We start from the raw sequence: 20,449 nt of genomic DNA on the forward strand, positions 1-20,449 counted from the left end.
CGCAGTGGCGATGTTTACACGTCGTACTCGGTACTCATTTGATGACGCTGAGTCGACCTAGGGGAGGCCCAGCACCGGTTAAGATAATAATCGCGAGTGGTGTTGGCCGTGTTCGGAGCGCGCGGACCGCTCCCCACCAGCACCACAAACAACGCGTGGTGGCACACAAGAAAAACCGTTAAATCGACTTTTTTGTTTTGTTTCTTCAACACGGAGACACTCGCGCAGACGGACACAACGGAATGAGGAGGGGCTGAAGGCAAATGTGGAGAGTGGAATGGCAGACGAGGGTGATGATGGGGAGGAAACGAGAGAGAGCGAGAGAGTGGAGGGTGAGGGAGACAGCCCCACTGGACACCCCCCCCCCCAGACAGCTCCTGGCTTGCCGGCCACGTGCTCGTGACTCGTGGAGCGATGGCTCCAAGCCGCGTCACGCCGCCGCTGGTGCTGCCCGCAGCAAACTTTAAACAAGCCCGGCCATGACCCCCACTCGTTTAACACGAATAGAAGTAACTACATCGCGAATGGATTATTATCCTGGTTGAAGTGTGTTGTGATGGGGGTTTTTGTTTTTACCCCAGGCTCGTCATTTTGAGGTTAGCTGCTGCCTTCCCTGGACGTGAATAGTAATAATAGTTTCGATTGAAAGCTTCCGTGACTGCAGGGATTCATATTCTTGGTTATTTCGGTAAAGTCACGTAGAAGGTAAATAATACAAATAAAACAATACAATTCTCACGACGTTTTTTTTATTTTCTTGCTGTGGTTTTCACACCTTATTATGATTACTTGTGTTGCAATCAAAACGTCGTGATAATTGTATTGTATTTCCCTTCTACGTGACTTTACCGAAAGTACCAAGAATAAAAGTAGTAATAATAGTCCCGGGGTTTTGTCAGTTTGTAGAGCAGTCCCAGGCTGCGTCACTGATGTGCCGACAACAGCGGAAGCAGCAGGGGGGCATCTATTTAGTCGGTACGCAAAAATCTGTCAAAACTTGACCCCTCCCCCCCTCCCTGTACGCACGCGGACTTTGTAAACCACCCCCCTACCTGCGTACGTACGCCTGGCGCCCCCCCCCTCCGCTCCGAATCCTATAGAACGGCCGACATTTAATCCACGCAGAAACGATCAAGGGTGAATAATATGAACGTGTTGAAGCAAACAGTCCACCGCCGGACTATCCGACTCATTTGAAGGCCAATGTAGACAAATTATTATCGAGGCTTCATACCCCCCCCCGTTTCCTATGCGTACGTACACTGTCAGTAGACCCCCCCATATGCAAGCTACGCATTTGGGTTAACCCCCCACTCCCCCCTCCATGCGTGCTCAATAGATGGCCCCAGCATCGCAGCCCCGATGCTATCTTGCTCTTGGACAAAGCTGGGCTGATACATTCCTGACCCTATCGACAATGGCCCAGATGCCCAGTGGCCACATCATGCTCTTGTGTATGGGCCATATGCACACACTCACAAGGGGGCAGGGCATTAATGACTTAAATGCAATATAAAGCAATACTGGGCACGGACTCAATGGATTACACAGTTACTCATAGGTATACATCGTTACCGATAGGTTTGCATAGTTATCCATATGCTTACATAGAGACCCATAGGATTGCATAGAGACCCACAGCTGAGGGCCCTAGATTACCTTAATGCAGGGCAGATAGGAACATTTTAACTTTTCTTTCTCACAGCATGACCACCGGTGGTCGTGACGCCATCGTGATGAATATTCTTCCTCTGAAACAGATCAGGTCCGACTATGCTGCAGGAAGTGTGCCGAGTAGCAAAATGATGCACGCCATAAGGAATTGTGAATTTTCAAACAAAAAAGTTCGTTTGCCCTGAGCAGCGTTTTCCTTGGAGCTTTGCAAATGAATCGGGAAGGAAAGGGCACCCTTTTTGCTGTGCTGACTGCAAACAAAACCACATTGGCGGATGCAACCTTAAGGGGAGTGCTTTCTGAATAATAAAACAAAACAATTGAGCATGGATTCACGGTTTACCCATATCAATATTGTATGTAACACTCATTCATGGAATTAGTCAAAGATCCCCAACATAGGACCGCAGAGCTTGGAGGGAATTATTGACGTCGGGTTTGGCAGCCTTCCCGCTCATCTGCGCTTTGCCGTGCCTCAGGATAATTCTCTTCTCTCAACCCTCGTTGAGAGTGAACACACAATTCGCACGTTGCGATCTCAACATTTTTATTTTTTTATTCAGGAAGCACAATGGCTTGTTTTGCAGCACCAATGTGTAGGAATATCCCTTAACTCTGTTGTCCAGATATGTAACTGCCTCCCTGAACACATTGTCGGAGAAATCACTGATTCTGGTCTTCAGGCCTTCAAATGCCAATCACATGGACATCTCCTAACTTCACCGCACACCTTATAGGACCTAGCCTCGGAGCTGCAGTTAACCAATGATTATTTCCGATTAGATGTACTAACCTCTAATATGGTCGTTGTTCACAATTGCACCCAAAAAAAACAAATTATTTTGTAAAAATCCACACGGAATCCAAACGCCGAGGCTGAGGGATGACAAGGCCACCCAGTTCACGACGACACTTTTAATATCCACCGAGTTTAAATCTCGTTGAGGAGTAAATATGTTTTGCCTATTATTTAGAGTTCATTAAATTCGTACCACTCAATGTGAAGTCAACAGGGCTCTTCCCCTACAGGGTGACTCGCCGCTGTCATGAAAATGTGGAATTTACACCTCTGGCTCAGGGCTGCTGATGGGAACGACCTTGTTGGAGTGTGGAACGGCTCTTCCTGTCTGACTCGCTGCAGGGCTTGAGGAGCTCGTTACAGTCACGATGCTACCCAGTCACCAAACAGAACCAATTTATTTTTTTCTATTTCATCAACTATCTTCTCGTCCGCGACGCTCGCAACCAAACGACTTTATAAACCTCTTGTGGAAGAGCACCGCACACGTGATTACAGTGTAGGCCATATCGTGGGCAATTTGTCTTTTGTTTGGTATCTTTTTTTTTGGTACTCCCTAAACAAAAAAAAGCAAATCAATAAATTACAGCCGGCGCCTGATCCATTCATCACTGGCTGCGTAGCTGACGGGAGATCTGACGGCGTGGCGAGTGATTAATGGGCCCAGGCAGTGTCCAGCGCGCACGCGGAGAGGTCAGCCCGGCGCACGGGCATCAGCAAGAAATCCACTCCCCAATATCTCTCCTCTCGCTCTCCTTTCGCTCGCTCTCTCTCTCGCAGAGACGAGCCTCCCGATCAAATGCACGCGTTAATACGCCCCCCCCCCCAGCGTTCGAGCCATCGATCGATCGATGGCGCTTTATTTTACCAGGCGAAAAAATCTATTGAAACTCAACATCATTTGGTGAGTTCTTTGTTGAGGCGCATCGGGTTTTTGCCAAAGGATATCCGTAAATAATTAACGTTTTAAGGCACTTCTGTGCGACGGCACCAATGACTGAGCTGTACTTTTACAAATCGACTAGATACGGCCCTTCTTGCATTTGAACGCAAGATGCTACGAATTTCAACGCAGGACAGAGTTAGCAATTTGGAGGGGCAGGGGTGAGGGGATCATAACATCTTGATGGCCAGAGAGCGCTGTAGATCTAGTTAGTGTTGGTAGATATAGTTGAAATTGGTAGATCTAGTTGGCATTGGTAGATTTAGTTAGCGTTGGTAGATCTAGTTGGCTTTGGTAGATCTAGTTAGCTCTTGATGAGTGGTGTATGTGTGCTGGATAGAGGTGGCTGGGTAACCGAGACAGCTATTGGATTGGTAGCCAGAATCTGGCAACGATTAAAGTGACGAGACAGCACGAGCAAACCTTGAAGTTCAACAATGTAACAACTGCGGTGTCTGCCAGAAGGAAGCATGAGGTTTGGTGACACCAGTGGCAATAACCTGAAGCGTGTTGCTGTTCAGTAAACATGGGCCCATAATCGTATGAACATTGAGCACAGCTATTCTCTGTTGGTGGTCCTGAGCTATTGGCAAATAGACCTTATTCCTGTTCCCTTCCCTTGCAAATCCTTCCTGTACCCTTCCCTAACATCTCATCTATTTCAAACACGAACAGAATGGCAATGGAACACTCCCTGTCACAGGCCACGTTTTATTGCGAACTAGTCTGACGTTTCAGTTGGTATTTTAACACAGTTCCAGCAAGGGCGGTTACAGACTCTTAATCCTTTCCATTACGTTGTATCTCATTCCCTTTTCTGTTCGACATCTCCACAGTGCATCTCTTTCGCACGCCTATGTCCTTTTCAAACTACAGACTGAATTTCCATCATCTGGCATGGGTTGAAATTCAACTCTTGTGGTTGATGTGCCAGTTTAAAAAAACCGTACCGCTCCCCGCTCACGTCTTCCTCCGTAGCTGTCCTCTAACTCTTCACCATTCTCTCGCACACCTTCACATTGCCGCGGTGGCCGTTCTAAAAGTGTCAATAGTCAAAATAACGTACCGTAACTTGCCTCAATGCAAGGGCAAGTGAAGATGGTCTGCAACTTCACTCGCTTGGCAGCGATCGTGGCTGTGGTGCAAGCTGCATGCACGCGGCTTGCAGCGCTGCCCCATTCGCCCCGCAGTGGATGCGCCACAGACGCACGTTACTAGGGAACATCTCTAAAGCCGGTCCATTCAAGCCATGTTATTTGTCACAGCTGACACAAGGAATTATGGTAATCAGTGTCGGATTGGTGGGCCTAAAAAAACACGTAACTCCCAAGTCTGCACGGATTCCAATCTCACCACTTTAGGCGCAGCGATTCTCCGAACCGCCACTGCTCACGATGTAACCTTTATTTATTTTATTTTATGCAAATATTTCATCTGCTAAAATCTGAAATATGGAACATCTCGCTTGCAAGGGTGTCCACGTAGTAAATGTAATCAAATCGCCCACTTAATATCACTCGTGGCTTGAGCCAGCGGAAATTATACGGTTGCTATTTAAAGGAATTCTGGGCAGATGCCGCGCCAGGCTTATCGAATGTTTTATGTGGCACTCGAGGTGCCACTTAAAAAGGAATTACCTTTGTCTACTTCGCAAGTGACTACTGACCGCGAGGAATTCAAGCAAGCGCTCCTCTCGAGCAGCACTGGAGGACACCGAAAACACAAAAGCAAGCATCAGCTCCCTCGAGTCCGCTTGGGGTGGTGCATGCAGCAGGAGGCCATTTCATCAATGCTGCCTTTGTCCAAACAGCGCAGATATTTCTCGTTTTTATTTGGCGTGTTGGGCCACATTACGCGGAGTGGAGTCCTGGGATGAGTCGGCAGCCTCACGCGGCAAGGAATCGCGGCAGCCGGGCTGAGGACAGGCCACGGTGTGTGCGTAAACACGCGCTGCGTTAAATCAGAATCAGAATATTTATTTATACTGGAGGAATCTGATAAGCTAAGAAGCTCTTTTTCACAGATGTGCCCAGTCAGGGGAGGGTAAGAACTACACAACACAAGCAATCATCATCAGGTGTGAAATCCACAGCAAACGTGGTGCTGACGTTAAGAAAAAAACGCCATTTTTTTCAAATTTTCTTGCCGTGCATTTCACACCTGATGATGATTACTAGTGTTGCGGTCGAAACGTCGTGAGAATTGTATTGTTTTATATTTTATTATTTTATTAACTCCCTTCTACGTGACTTTACCAAAAGAACCAAGAATATAAATCGCCCAAACACAAACAAATAAAACGAAACCATCCCCATCCTGCCAGACAAAGCCCACTGAGGTATTAATCGCCACAGCGCTACAATCTACCTATAATTCTGCTCGTTCGCGACAGGGCGACACAACAGAGGAGCACGGCTGACGAGAAATCAGTCGTTAAGCCACCGTCTCCCAACCACGTGTGGGTTAATCAAGACTCGTGTAACTCGGCCCATATCTGATTCAAGCAGCTATAGTGTAGCCCAGCAGTCAAATGCAAGAGAGTCTCGTATATACGTGTGATTAATTAAATAAAGGACTCGATATCATCATCGTCCATATACATACTCTCAGTTAGATCCGAGAAAAGACTGATGGATTCCAAACACCAAAATGCCCTGCCATTCCCAGACGATGTAAGGGCATTTTACACAGTGGGAAGTGATGGAGCTATGACAAGCTGTCACAAATTACGGTCTTTGTGTATAAATATAACAAGGGAAAACGATCTCCCGCATAGCCTTAACAGACTGTTGGGGCAAGTGCTGTTAGCGAGCACCTATGAAGGCCGGCACGGCACACGAGGGGGTGGGTGGCCAGCACCACGCCTGACCACCTTTGTCTCCCTATTCGTGATATTTACACACTGCACCAGGTACTCATTTGACGCTGAGTCGACCTAGAAGAGGCCCAGGACTGGTTCAGATAATCGTCACTGGCAGTGGCCGTGAGCAGGAATTGAACTCGGAGCGTCGGCTCGGTAGCACAGTGCGCTAACCACTACACGATCACCCCCCACACAAATAAATGATTAATAAATTACATAACATAAGCCATTTTAATGTGGAGCGGCGACAATGAATTTGCACGAAGGGGTTAACAAAAATGCCCATCGCAAGGGAAGTCGGACAAAGAGTCACACTTTCGCAAAAACACGTTGTTCATTCTCGACGATCAGAAGACCAGAAGACGTTCCCTGAACGTTGGACTGCGGGAAACGGAGGAAGCATCTCGCAAATGTCACCGCCGCCGAGTTCCACGGAAGCCCAATTTGAGTTGCGGTTCGCCCTCTGGCAAGCGCTCGGTCGCTCCAGCCCAGCCGTGCTCAGCGAGACTTTGATCTCCGAGCATCTCCTAATGACGACACCTTCACGGTTGACAGAGCGCCACCCCCAACCCCACCAGTCAATTTGCCTCCCCGCGCCACGCACGCTAATGGAACCAAAGCAATAATACACATCCCACACCCCCAGTCGCCCCCCCCCCACACTCGCCACCCTCACCCCACCCCCCACACTCTTAACCCCCCCCCTTCTCTTTACCAAAGCCTTGCCTTCACTCCGCCGCACTCCCATGTTAAATGAGAAAGGCGGAGGAGAGGCTCTCACTTATTTAAACATTTAGTACCGCATGTTAAAAATAATTGAAGCTTGCTGAACGCAGTGTTTTACAGCATTAGCCCATGTTCGGCACTTCAATAAAAATGTACTGGGAATTAGGGACCTTGTTTCTTTAATGGTTATTTTTTCTCTCTTCCCCCTTTGGTGTAAAGGGAATGGATCAGACTAGAGGACTCCATCAGTTTTTTTTTCTGGACTCATGTAAGGGGGACTCACGCTTTGGTCACCACAGGACGGTAATATTTTTGTGCTTGGGACCCACAGTTGCCATTGGGGGGGGGGGCTTTCAAACGTGTTGGGAGGCGAGACGCCATCGCGTGTGCGTACGGGGCTCCGCCGTCGGAAGCAAAACGCGCGATCGCTGTTGACGGTTTAAAACGAGGTACCCGAGCCAGGGGTTAAGCATTTGAGAGTGTTTGGAGCAGGCAAGTGGGGCAAGGTGAGTGGCCCACCTCTCACTCTTCCGGCTGTTTCTCCCACCGCTATGGCCGCCCCTTCCACCTTTGTCACACGGGGCGGTGACGCGGCCCAGCAGGAATGCGTTCGCCGCTGGTTGCAGAGGTTCGCCACGGTGGCGAGATGTTAACTACCTTGCCTGGTATGCAGAAGATCATGGGTTCAATCCCAACCCCGACGCCTGTATATATGGAGTTTGCGTGTCTCTCTCTCCCTGTGGTCGCGTGGATTTTTCGACAGGTCCTCCGGTTTTTTCCTTCACATTTAGAAACATGCATTTAGAGTATTTGGCTACTATAATTTTTCACACGATAAGCCACTTTGTTGAGATATCATTTGTAGCCAAGTCACTTCTGAAAAAGATACATAGCTCAGTGGGCCTTACCTGGTATACGAAAATAGAATACAATCTGGCAGGCCGCCCTGGTTAACACTGCATTTGTATCAACAGGAAAATACTCTACACCATCTACTTGACGTGATTCTAAACGAGTCGGCCATTGTATGCCGGCGTCATCCACTTTTTCCATATTTGGAAAATTACATGCAAATACTCAATTGAGATTAGACAAAGCAATATCGCCCCCTACTGTGAAATTAGAATTAACCACACTCCCATTACTCCCGTTCACACAACGCTGAACGCTTATCCACAGATAGGAGTGGTAGCCCAGAAGTAATACCACATTTCCGTTGTCATTGGCACTGAATTCATCCTTTTACGAAGTGGAAAAGCCTTCATCATAGAGGTACCTTTATGCATTTAAGGTCAAAAGTTGACCATACAATTGAATTTCCCTATCTTTCGTTTCCAGTGAGAATACTGCAGTCACAAATCATTGACTGTGCCGCTACACACGACGAACGAACGCTCGCGAGGTGCAGAAATTCACATTGCGCTGTGTAACACACGGTACCCCGCGTTAAGCGAGCATCACACGCCTCGGGCGACGTGAAACGTGTCTACACCACCTGTGGAACTCACCGCTGTGGTCGTGTGATGTGTCACGTGTGTATGTGTGACGACTGCCTAATCGTCATGTGATTGCTACTAATTACATTTCAGAGCCCCTTGGCTCTGCCTCCTGTACCCCACCTGAACCACGATTGGCTACTGGTTCACTTAACATTTATGAATGCTTAACATTTATAAATGTAGGATGGACAACAGGAAAATAAAAAAAATGTTGTTCGGAAAAGTGAAAGACACCTGAAGAACAGGAAGACCTAACGGGGAATGGCTTGGCGACGACATAGATTGGTGCCAGAAAGATGTGGCCACTACTTGAGCATATTGACACAAGACAGAGGAAAGTGGAAACAAATGACGGAATGTGCTGCAGACACCCATAGGCTACCTGCACATGGATCGTTATGATTCATAGTTCACTTTTGGGTAGAAGAACCACGTAATGATCCGGTCGAGTTTGTGTTGTAAGGCCCTCCACCAACCGAGAAAATAAGTTTTCAACTTGCATGTCAGCTGGAACAACAAATAATTGGCACATAAAACGATTACACACGCGACAAGTTAATGTGTTCAGCCACGTTGGGTGGTGGGGCATTACCCAACACAAATTAGGCCAGATAAATGACGTGGCCTAGTCAATTTTTTTTTATCAATTGTCTCCGTGCTGTAAAGGTCAACCGAGCGAATATCACGGAGTGCTAATTTTACATTCCCACGGCCCGCCCGGCCCCTGTGTTATTGCTCAAGTGAGGGTTGAGTGGCCGGTCGCCCCATGGAGTCGGTGCGTTTAGTCGCTTCAGTGTGAACCCGGCGCGCACAGAACGCGCGCAGCTCCACTCCGGGCGCCCGCTGATGCCTGGCCCACGAGCGGCGGCTGTGGGAGACGCACGCAGAGAGAGTCAAGACGGAGACGCTCTCACGCGCTCTTCCTCGACAAGCTCCCAGAGGCCCCCTTCGCTGCTCACTGTTCAAACTCAGAGAGAAGTGGCTCTCCCTCAACCCCCCACTGGGTCTATGAAAATCTGTTTTTCTTTCAGTGAAGGTTTACAGTACAGCCCGTTTGCCTGTAATGCCGCGTCTTGTTTTCTCAACGAGAATTGGATACAACGCGACGAATGTATTCAGGAACAATTTTTTTTTCATTTAACTCGGATGCGATTTGATATAACACGATCGAGTGGACAAAACTACGTCGCGTGAGTAGGAATATGCGGTTATACGGCTGCCTCGCCGTGGCATTACACAACGTTGGTCAGATGAGAATCAGAAACATAATCTTTATTTATCCTGGAGAAATCCGATGAGCTATGAAGCTCTTTTCCACAGATGTCCAGTAGGGACGGGTCAGAAAGTTACAATAACAAACCTCCGATTAGCATGGTTAACTATGTATGCTGCGAAAGAAGTTCAACAAACATACATAAAATACAAAAAAACCGATAGGAGTGCAGAGTATAGGAAAGGTAAGCAAATCACGAAAAATAAATAAACTAAAACTACACGTTTTATTTGACCAGGTAAGGCCCACTGAGTTATATAGTTACGTTTCAGAAGCGACCTGGCTACAAATAATAGTTCAATAAAGTGGCTTATCACGTAGAAATTTATAGCAGCCAAATCTGGCCCAAACGATCATGGGGATGGGGTTAATTTCCACTTAGGGCACCGCCTAAGTCACTTTAAAGGACAACTGGTTTTCTTGCTAAAAAAAAGTTTATATTTACTGAGTTCATTTAGAATTCACACCCATGACCGCTTGCAAAATGGGCTTCTGAGTCAGCGAATCTGATTGGCTCACAGCAGTAAGCATGCTGCAAACCCTCATGGCTCGGAGCGTGGGCATGCCACTCATCTACTGCACAAAGTCAAAAGTGCGAAATGTGGCCATCGGCAAGCTGCGCATGCATTCGTTCTGTCCACGTGGCCACCAAAGCAAAAACGCGTACAACGACAATACACGTTGGTTTCACTTAGCGTCGAAATACAAGGTGGATGCTCACTAAATGGGCTGGGTTTTTTTTAGTTGTTGCTATTTCCACCCCCTCCCCCACCTCGTTCTCCCTTAGGAGATGAACATTCACCACCCTAAAAAAGAAAAATTCCACAAGGGTGGATATTTGGACGTCCATTCTTGGTGTGAGAGCACTCCCGTTGAAAACCAGAACCAAAAGTGACTCCCTTGTTCCGGAAACACGAAAAAAAACACTGTTCTGCGTCGAGCGGATATTTTCCATTTTTCCCATGGAGATTTACCCATGTGTTCTTCGTGTAAACGTCTTGCTTGTGCGCAAGCGGGATGGTTTGCAGCTGCACAAGGCAATGCACAGAAAACAGTGGCGTTGGTCTCCATGCAGCAGTAAAAAAAGAATAAGAGATATGCTGAATAATGGAAAAAAAATACTTTAAAGATATCGTTTCTAAAACGCGACAGCCCACTTAGATTCATCACCTCAAGCCTTACAAAAAAAGATCAGAATTCCGATTAAACAAATGAGCATTGGGTCATGATAATTTGTGTTGGTGGTCTTTAGCCTTCTTGGAAAACTCCACATTCCAATGGCAGAGAGAAGTACCTGGCAAGACAACAACTGTTGACTTTCTATTCAAGCAGCACTGTTGGTATGTTTCACAATTTACTCATCTCACGAGTATAATACATGGACGTATTTGAACTCAAATTCTCGTGATTTGGAACCTCATTATTCACTAACCCTCTTCAAAGTCGTCTTGCCAGCGTGGAAGAGTAGACCAAAATATCGTGTAGAGGGGGCTCTCTAGAGCTCCCTCCAGCGGAAGGCCTTCCACCAACAGTGGCGTGAGCATAGCAATTGCAGGGGCTGCCCCTTTGCCTATCCCACGAACCTGGCCAACAAGCATATAAACCAAAGCAGTGAAAGCATTACACATTACGATTTAATTAATTGTGGGTAAAGTTCAAATATGGGGTTTTGGCGAAGATACAGGCACACAACTTTACTCCTCCCGTGAACTGTGTTTATTTTACAATGAGCGGTAAACAATAGAGATTTGAAAAAATAATATCCCCGCAAAATTACTGGGGGATTGTGGGAGTTGAACACTGGACCCGGTATCAATCGTACGGCAATAATAATGTCTTCTTTGATAGCTCGCCGTAAACGCCAAGTTACGTTTGCCTACCTCACAGCTCTCTGTTTGGAATCAGCTCCATATTCAGTTAATTTAAACCTATTACTTTAATAGCTTTTAATAACGCAACGTAGACTCCATGGTGGGCCTTGGCAACCACGGTGCCAGTCAGCAGTTTTCACACAGCTCATTTCCCTGCCCGTACGGCAGATAGAGAATGGTGTCGCTTTGCTTGTTAGTTTAATCAATTTGTGTCTGAAATACTTGTTTAACGGGTGGCTGAATGAGTTCAAAAGCGTCCGAAGGGAAAAAAACCGAAACGCTTAAAGTTGCGACTTTGACACCGGGGCGATCTTACTTAACACACGCTTAGAAAATGAAACGTATCAATTAGGTAGTGAGTGCACAATTGAGGACGTGTAGAAAACAGTCCAAAAATAACGGCAAGGTAAATGGGCTCGTCTGAACCTTAGATGCTTTTTTTATTAAACCGAGCCAAGGAATCTTCAAAACGGCGTTCATCAAGGGCTCAAAAAAGTAGTCAGAGAAGGCTCAACTGAGGCCTTGTGGAAATATGGTTCATAGCCAGCAAGGGAGCGCTTCTCAGAGGACTCCCGAGGGGGGCATGGAGCAGGATTCAAGCGATGAGCCCACACAATGTACTGCGCAGGAACCCTGCAAATATAGATCGCCGCACGAACACGTTTCCAAACATCACCCAAAAGAGTGGATGTTGCAGAAGTGTACACGAATCTTGCCGAGTCCCAGCGCTCTGTAAACACCGGTGGGTGTGAGTTTAAAGAAGCAATTGTCATGGCCTTCCAATGAAACACAACTTCATCGCTGAAGCACAAAGCTATCCCACGGTCAGATGTATTGTGGGGAGGGGGGTGGGGGAGCATTTTGGAAGCAGCTTCGTGTGAGTTGAACTTCACGGTTACGCGACAACGAATGACATTTCACACAGTCTGTGCCCGAGCAGGTTATTCATAACTGCTGGCTTTGAGCGATGTAACGGGAGCCGGGAAGAAGGGGGTGTGACATGCACGTCTGCGTTGTGCGTTTTACTTTTTCATAACGATTTTATTTCCAGCCAGCCACACCCCTCATTGGTTTGTGTGTCAATACAAAATTAAAGCAAGTGAATAGTCAGGCCGCAAACCTTTAGTTCCAGCCACTGAATATATAACATCATTGAAATGCGTCTCCACATGAATACAATTATGTTTTAGGCCATCAGCCTATTGGCTTTTGAATAGGCAAGAAAACTCTCCAAGATCTGTCCGAACACTATCCTACCATCTGGTCGTGCTTTTGTAAAGTTTCGAGAGCAAAAAACCCTTACTGCAGCACCGTAGCGCCCTTTAAACACCTGGTCACAGTGCCAGGTTCACTCCGCGATTATTGACGCAATCGCCTGGCTCAGCCACCTCGGTGTAAAATGACAATCGTTGCCTCTACATCAACATCGGCTGGACGCAAAAGCACAACCTTTACGGATGTACATTTTTGTTTGTAATTTTCTTCGCGTTACCGAAGTCTCCAGTGGGTCTCGTCACCGTGGCGATGGTGCGATGGCTTTTTTTTTCAAGAAAGACATCTGGTGCACCGAGTGGTAAGAATTGAGAGCCAGACTCTCGTTCTGTGCGCTTATTTCTAATGAATTTTGCTCAGCAAAAGTGCTATATAAGTGATTTCCCTGCAATGTCTAATCACTTCGTGCCACTCAAAACACAGTTTTCCAGGTGAGACTGTGAAGCTGTGTGCTAATAATCTTGAGCACGCGTTTGTATGGATGTTGCACTTCTTTCGCACCGTACGTAGCCCAACCGTGCTAATCGGAGTTGCGGGGGGGAAGGAAGTTGGTGTGTGGTAATTTAGCTTTGGCATTTTCACCGGTTGTGTCCCAAGTGCACGATGTGCATCCAAGCACGAAGCCACAGATTACACAGGCACACAACTTGGAGGTGGTGTCGTGACGCGATATCCTAACGGGAGCTTTCATACGTAACGGCGAGCGTCTCCGCTTCACCCACATCGAGGATTTGTATTGTGCCTACTTGCTTGAATAAGGAGCCCTCACTGTTGAATGAAGGGCAATCACCCAAACGTTTTCTGATTGCATGAATGGTAACCAGGGCTCAAGGCTATCAAGTGCAATACATTTGGGAGTGGAGTTTAATCTCAGGTGGGAGTTCTGTGTTTAAACACAGCACCACAACAGTTCTGGCTTCAGAGGAAGAGCAAAACATCAGCCAGACATGCACACTGCAATTAGTCCCGGGAGTCGCCTGGCTACTGTATCCATGGTCGCAGGGATAATCCCACACGCAACATTATCTCAATTTAGTAACACGTGCGTGCATTTGGAACACTTCAGTGATCAATGCTCCACGCACGACGGGAGCCTACTCTAATGTTTATACGTTTCCATTACGGAGCAAGGAGCGTCCTGTGGCATAAACACTTGTAATCTATGCATGGCATGGCCCCAACAACTTCAATTAGCTATAGGGCAGGCTGCTCCAAGAAAAAATACAAATGTCAATCCTTCTTCTGTAAGCTTATGCATTTAACGGATTAGCTCTAACTGTCGACTGCTTTCGAATAAGCCACAGTAATCTGTTTCTTTGGGATTTTCTGCACAGTCTCGCGGTAACTGTGAGGATTATTATCATCTTCGCCGCGACGCGTAAGTGCTATTCATCGTCGAGTCAATGAGCTAAAAAAATCATCAGAAAAACGACGCAATATTATATTTGCATAATTGAAGTATATCATAATGAAAAGTAAATTAGCATACTGATGCATTATATTTTTGCTTGCCAATTTTTTGTGTGCCTCTGCATATATCGCGTCTCATGAATTTCTATTTACAGCGTCGGTTTGACAAGACATCAGCGGACAATGAAGTGAGAGGATTCGCTTAGAGATGCTACCCCGTAAACGCACAGCCTGCGTTTAACCTTCACCTCCCGTAAGCGCCAATCGTACGTGAACAGGCATTGACACTTGAAAAACACCCGTTAACATCGCACGTGTGTTTTGCGTTTTCGTGAATATGCCAGTGGGTCTAACACGAGAGCTATCAACAGGGCTATTATGGTCCCCCTCCATCAAGGCGTGACACTCATCTTCGCGTTGCACTTGTTGACAGGAACGCCTCCGTGAACACCCCAACTCCCGAATCCAGAAGCCAAACCTAGCCCTATTGACATTGTCAGGAGGGGTGAGCAGCAGGACTGGTCACGTGATCGCGCGAGTAACGACTCACCGATTTTCCCAGGGAAAATAATCTCACACGTTTAGTTTTTCTTTGTCCCGTTATCCTAAACGTAGCATTCGAGTGACATTACTGCCGATTGTAAGCGACCGATTCTCTCACGCGCGATTCGATGTGTGCATCGCGAGCTTTGGAATGTATCTCAATCGATGAAGGACCGCGTGAAGCGTCCTACAACTCAATGGGCGTGAGTCGCAACAATGACTCATCGGTGCGTCGAATGCTTGCACGCGTCACGATCACTAATTGACGCCGATCACAAGTCCACGCGCCACTACACGCCTAGACACGAGCGGAGCGGCGGCGGCGGCGTCCCTGCGGGGACACGGTTAGCGGGCGGAGCGGCGAGGGCCACGGGGGGGGGGCGGGGAGGGGGAGGCCGCGTACCGTCAGGTGCTGGAAGAGCCACGCGCGCATGATGTTGGTGGCCACCTTAGGGAAAATGCCGCGCTTCTTCTGCTGCTTGCGCTCCTTGTCGAGCTCGTCGTCGTCCCCGGACAGCATGCCGTTGTCCAGCCCGTCGCCTGCCAAGAGCACGCGTACGCAAGGCGTGAGAAGCCGCGCACTTGCCCGCTCTCGATCTCTCTCTCTCTGTGTGTGGTGTACGAGCAATGGCAGCACAAACGATCGCGGGGCCCGCGCCTCTACCCGGAGAGTGAATTGTGGGATAGTTTTAAAGTCCCCCGTCTATTGTCGTTTCAAACAGGTGGCAAATGTGGCGAGATTAAGGGAAGAGTCTCGTTCGCAAGGGTGACGAGCCAGGGTTGGCTACATACGGTGCGAAAAAAGTTCAACATACAACCAGGTAAAGTCACGTAGAAGGGAAATAATAAAATAATATAAATATAAAACAAAAAAAATTCTCACGACGTTTTCTTGCTGTGGATTTCACACCTGATGATGATTGCTTGTGCTGCAGTCGAAACGTCGTGAGAATTTGTATTGTTTTATATTTGTATTATTTTATTATTTCCCTTCTACGTAACTTTACCGAAAGAACCAAGAATATGAATCCCTGCAGTCATGAAAGCAGTCACGAAAGATTTAAATCAAAATACAACCAGGTGTCACGTAAATGGACAAACACAACGAAGGCAATAGAAATCAGGGGGGGGGGGGGAAACAAGCAATTAGAAATTAGCGCAAACTATAATGCTGTGTTACTGATGGAATTCAAAAGTGTGCACAAACATAATAAGTATTTTAATGAAATACATTTCCAGTAACAACAGTTGGCAGGGACAAATTACTTTAAAAACAACAACATTCACAGTAACATTTGCAGGATATAGTTTTGTGTTTGCACAGCAGGGGATGTGTGAAAACTGGAGGTGGAAATCACTCTGACCCCTTGGCCACCCGAGTAAACAACGCTGAATACGGAAGCTGTGGTCACCGGGGTCAGAGGATGGTTTAAATAAAGCAACATTGAGTCAAACTTTAGAATCGGGGAGGTTTTCCTGGGATATTTTCTTTTGAGAGTACAATCGTAGTTGCACGTTCAGGGCAATGTTAATCAATTCAATGTTTACATTGGCTGGCTCTGTTTAGCATAACATTATTTTACTCGGAGATAATTATCCAATTGCAGGTAGGGATACTTTAAGTAATTAGACCTTACATTAATTAGACCTATAATTCCGTGAGATATCAATCTATTCATCTGTTGAATAATTAACCAATTTTTTTTCCAGCAAGATTATATATGCCTCAACCAAAAAAAGTGAACAATCGATGGGTTATTCGATAATCCTTCATCTGTACTGGCCTTATTGATGTCTTGGGCATTCTCCTGTTGCTAAAATTACACCGGTGCAACTTTTATAATTATTTGGCCTTCACCACGCGCGTGTGAATGTAATGTCTCGCGTGCGAGCGCTGTCGGAATTCGCATTCGTTAGCACACTTGCGGGCGCATCGGGCTCACGCAAACATAAGAGCTGAACAGGTGATGTACATGTGAACAGCATACTGTACGTGAAAATAGGTCAATGCTTAGGCGTACGCAGTGGAACGGTGGCGTGGTGGTTCGCTCACTGCGTATGAACCCATCAAGCATTGGGTTCTTTTCGCGGCCGCGACAGACAGAAGTGGCAAGCGGTATGTGAATCAGTCCATTGCTCCTTCCTCCACCAGCACACACTGACCAGCGTGGTGAAGTATGATTGAAACAGCCCCGGATAACAGACGCGGAGTAGTGTAGGTCCTCCTCCAGCAGTGGATTCTTAAAATATATTCTTATATATCGATGGATGGGTCAGATGTTCGCGTACAAAGACCGGCGTGTTTTGCGATGTTTATTTAGACATGTAGGTGATTATGCTCCATCGCCACAGGTGCACAGCTAGCAGTCCTGGGGAACGTGTGATGTGCATTCATAATACTCGGCAGGGATATTTTCATAGGGTACGAGAGAGAAAGTTGAATAAACCGCTGTGATCCAATGCCTGCAGCCACCACCAAAGAGTGGATTATACATTGACATGTACGGCGCCGTGTGAAACCAAATTTGAACACATTCCTGCGGAGGGAGCTGGTAGGAACGTTGGTTTGCTCGGTCAATGGCCAGGGCCAACGGTGGCGTGGTGTATTCCGCAAATATGCCCGACTGTGAGGGCGGGCACAAGCCGGTGTGAGTAGGTTGAACGTTGAGTTTTATAAGGGCACCACGGGGTGACCAGCCCCTCCCCTCTCCACCCAGCCCAACCCCTCCCACCACCCACCCAGCCCCACCCTCCCCACCCAGCCCCTCCCCACCCTCCCATCCCCACCCAGCCCCTACCCACCCTCCTCACCCAGACCCTCCCCACCCTCCCCTCTCCACCCAGCCCCACCCCTCCCATTTTTGGATGCACGATAATCCCCTGTGGGCTGGTGGAACCAGGTGGTTCCTACCAGTACGAGCGAGGATTTAGACGACACTCCCGGAGCATCGTGCGCTTTCAGATGCGTTTCTGTGGCTGTCTGGAACGCTCTTCCTTCCGATATCAGGTAGCCACTTAGGCTGTGCATTTTTTAATTGAAAACTAATTTCTTTAGAACTGCTAATTGTGTTTAGTTTGTTGTCCTTCCGCACCTCCGATGAGCACGGTTGGCTATGCTTTGTGCGAAAGAAGTTCAAAATGCATGCATACAGAGTACTAATCCCCAATTTTAAAAGTACCCTATGAGTCCATGTCTCTCTTGTAAGCCAGATTATTAAATTAACGACCACCTGGTTAAATAAATGACATCTGCAGTATCGATTGGATTGTATAGACTTTAGTTTTCGGAACGCGCGCAGGCCATTTGATGTACCTAGGCTTTTTTTGTTTTAAACCTTCACAGCCAAATTGAGAAGAAAAAAACCACAGAAAAAATCCATTGGCTACAGAGAAAAGTGCCGTTCGGCACTCGCATTAGCAATGGCCGAGTGTTTTTATTGGAAAGGGGATTAGAAACTCCGTACGCTAAACGCCCCGTGATGTTGTGCGTCCACGGCGCGGCTTTTCCGAACCGTGGAGTTGAAACTCCGCGGCGCGTTCCAAAATGAGCCAATCTGCATCTTTCACAAACACTCTCGGTCTTCTATTATCGTGCATGACGGCGACGACGAGGGGGCTTCAGGACAGAGAGAGAGAGAGAGAGTTCGTGTCGTTTTGCTGTTCCTGCTCCTTCGTTGAAGGAGCGCAGATCACAGTGGGTTTACTTGTGTGATCCATAGTTTGGTTTGCATGACCACGATCTCACTTCTGTTACTTGTCTTTAATGTATCTCTATGTACATTTATAAGTATCTATGGGTTTACTACATGCTCTGTTGTTCGGGTTACATGGCCACAGTCGCAACCCTGTGGCTCGTGTCTTTAATTTTCCATTCGTGAAGGAGACGTGTTCATCAGCCTGCGGAACCTGTAAAATTCCTCAAATAATTGCTTCAAATCAGAGCGGGAAAATGACCAAAATTATGGTGTAGATCTGGATATATATTTTTTTAACAAAAAATATTTGTAATTAAATACTTCTCAAATATGTTTTTAGTTAAAGCAATGCAGAGATAGACCTTAGTGCTTTGCTTTGTGCCCATTCCACCAGCGCACAGTGTGTCGTACGCGCCCATTGTGTGAGGCATATATAATCTTGCTGGGAGCGGTAGTGTAGCAGTTAGCACGCTGTTACGAACCTGGCGACCCGGGTGTGATTCCCGCTGACGGCCAACATCAATGACGATTATCTGAACCGGTCCTCGGCTTCCCCTAGGTCGACTCAGCCTCAACTAAGTATCTGGTGCAGTGTGTAAACATCACCACTAGGGAGACAAAGGCGGTCGGGCATGGTGCTGGACGCCCACCCCCTCGTGTGCCGTGCTGGCCTTCATAGGTGCTCACTAACAGCACTTGCCCCAACAGTGTGTTAAGGCTATACGGGGGATCCATGTATGTGCCTATTGTTTGTGTTTCTTGAGTGCACACAGGGCATTTGTATTGACAACCACCCTCACAAAAACGAGGCTCTCTCCACATACTGCCTTGCCGGCTTGTTTTCTCTCAAAGCCCTGAACCCTTCCCCTAGTTTGCACCTAAGCAAGAATTGATCTGACACTACGGTTCCTGAATCAATTGAAATATTCAAAGGAAGAGCCCAATAATCCATACATTATCTGAACTTGAATCACTCACTGCTGGCCCACTCATACACTGACCTTAATGTTGTAATGCACCCTACAGAGTAATGAGTTCAATATGGGTTTGCATACGAGATGCCTGCAAACAATGCGACTACGGCAAGTGGTGCGCTTTAGGGGGCAGCCGCCCCCACCCCCCCAAAGCACCGGTTGGCACGTACGCGGCACCCTCCCACAACCGGTGTGGAGCCGCCAACAATCCGACGAATCGCAAGCTCCGCCAAGACATCGCGACACGCGGGGAAAAGCCTTCCCAACTCGCACGGACTTCAGCGTGCGACGAGTGCGGGCGTCGTGCATCGAGTGTCGCTCTCTGCCGACGCAAAAGAGCGCCAAAAGGCAGCTGGGAAATGACGGCACCTCCCGGTAATTGCCGCCGTACACACCGAGAGGCGTGCCAGAGCGTAAGCCCCGTCGCGTGCTGTCTCTGCACCGAGCGCACGCGTCTTTCCGCGCCGCCGCCGCCGCCTGCGTTTTGGCAGTAGGTGCGCGAGCACTTGGCACCGCGATGTCCCTTGAGGAGCCTGCCGTACGCGTTGTCTGCCGTGTCGATGTTTTTTGTCTGTTGCTGCTGCGCTCACGCACACCACGGATCTCCCGTGGTGAAATAACCGGGCAGCTGGCTAAACGGGACCATCTGTGTAGCGAATCAAATAAACGTAACTAATCAAAACATCTAAATCCCTTCTTGTATTCAGGATAGACATTGTTAGGGTCAGTATTGAGGGTTCAGATTTTGGGCCCCTTTGTAAATTGTACGCACAATTTGCGCAGTTGCTGTGCTTACGTTGCTCTGTTACTTTTAAATGTAATTTAACGTACATGCCATGTGTACATGTTTAACTTCTTTCGCACCCTACGTAGGCGACTGTGCTTTCATTTGACATTTTAATAAAAA

General features: G+C 47.5%; 1 protein-coding gene across 4 annotated transcripts in view; it reads right to left on the reverse strand.

Annotated features, from left to right (window-relative positions):
- Nucleotides 1-20,449, reverse strand: part of LOC144943266 (homeobox protein Meis1-like) — a 251,869-nt gene that overhangs the window by 66,091 nt on the left and 165,329 nt on the right. For 2 of the 4 annotated variants that reach the window (XR_013639471.1, XM_078870605.1), the window contains exon 8: nucleotides 15,277-15,413. Coding sequence is in view for 3 of the 4 variants with exons in the window: in XM_078870605.1 (XP_078726731.1) it covers nucleotides 15,277-15,413 (137 nt within the window). In the remaining variant the exon portion in view is untranslated. Of the gene's footprint in view, nucleotides 1-9,240; nucleotides 9,373-15,276; nucleotides 15,414-20,449 lie in introns of those variants that run through there. The other 2 variants (XM_078870607.1, XM_078870606.1) reach the window with 2 other exon arrangements.

This window comes from Lampetra fluviatilis, chromosome 30, assembly GCF_964198595.1.
Source record: "Lampetra fluviatilis chromosome 30, kcLamFluv1.1, whole genome shotgun sequence".
In the NCBI taxonomy this organism is placed as follows: Eukaryota; Metazoa; Chordata; class Hyperoartia; order Petromyzontiformes; family Petromyzontidae; genus Lampetra; species Lampetra fluviatilis.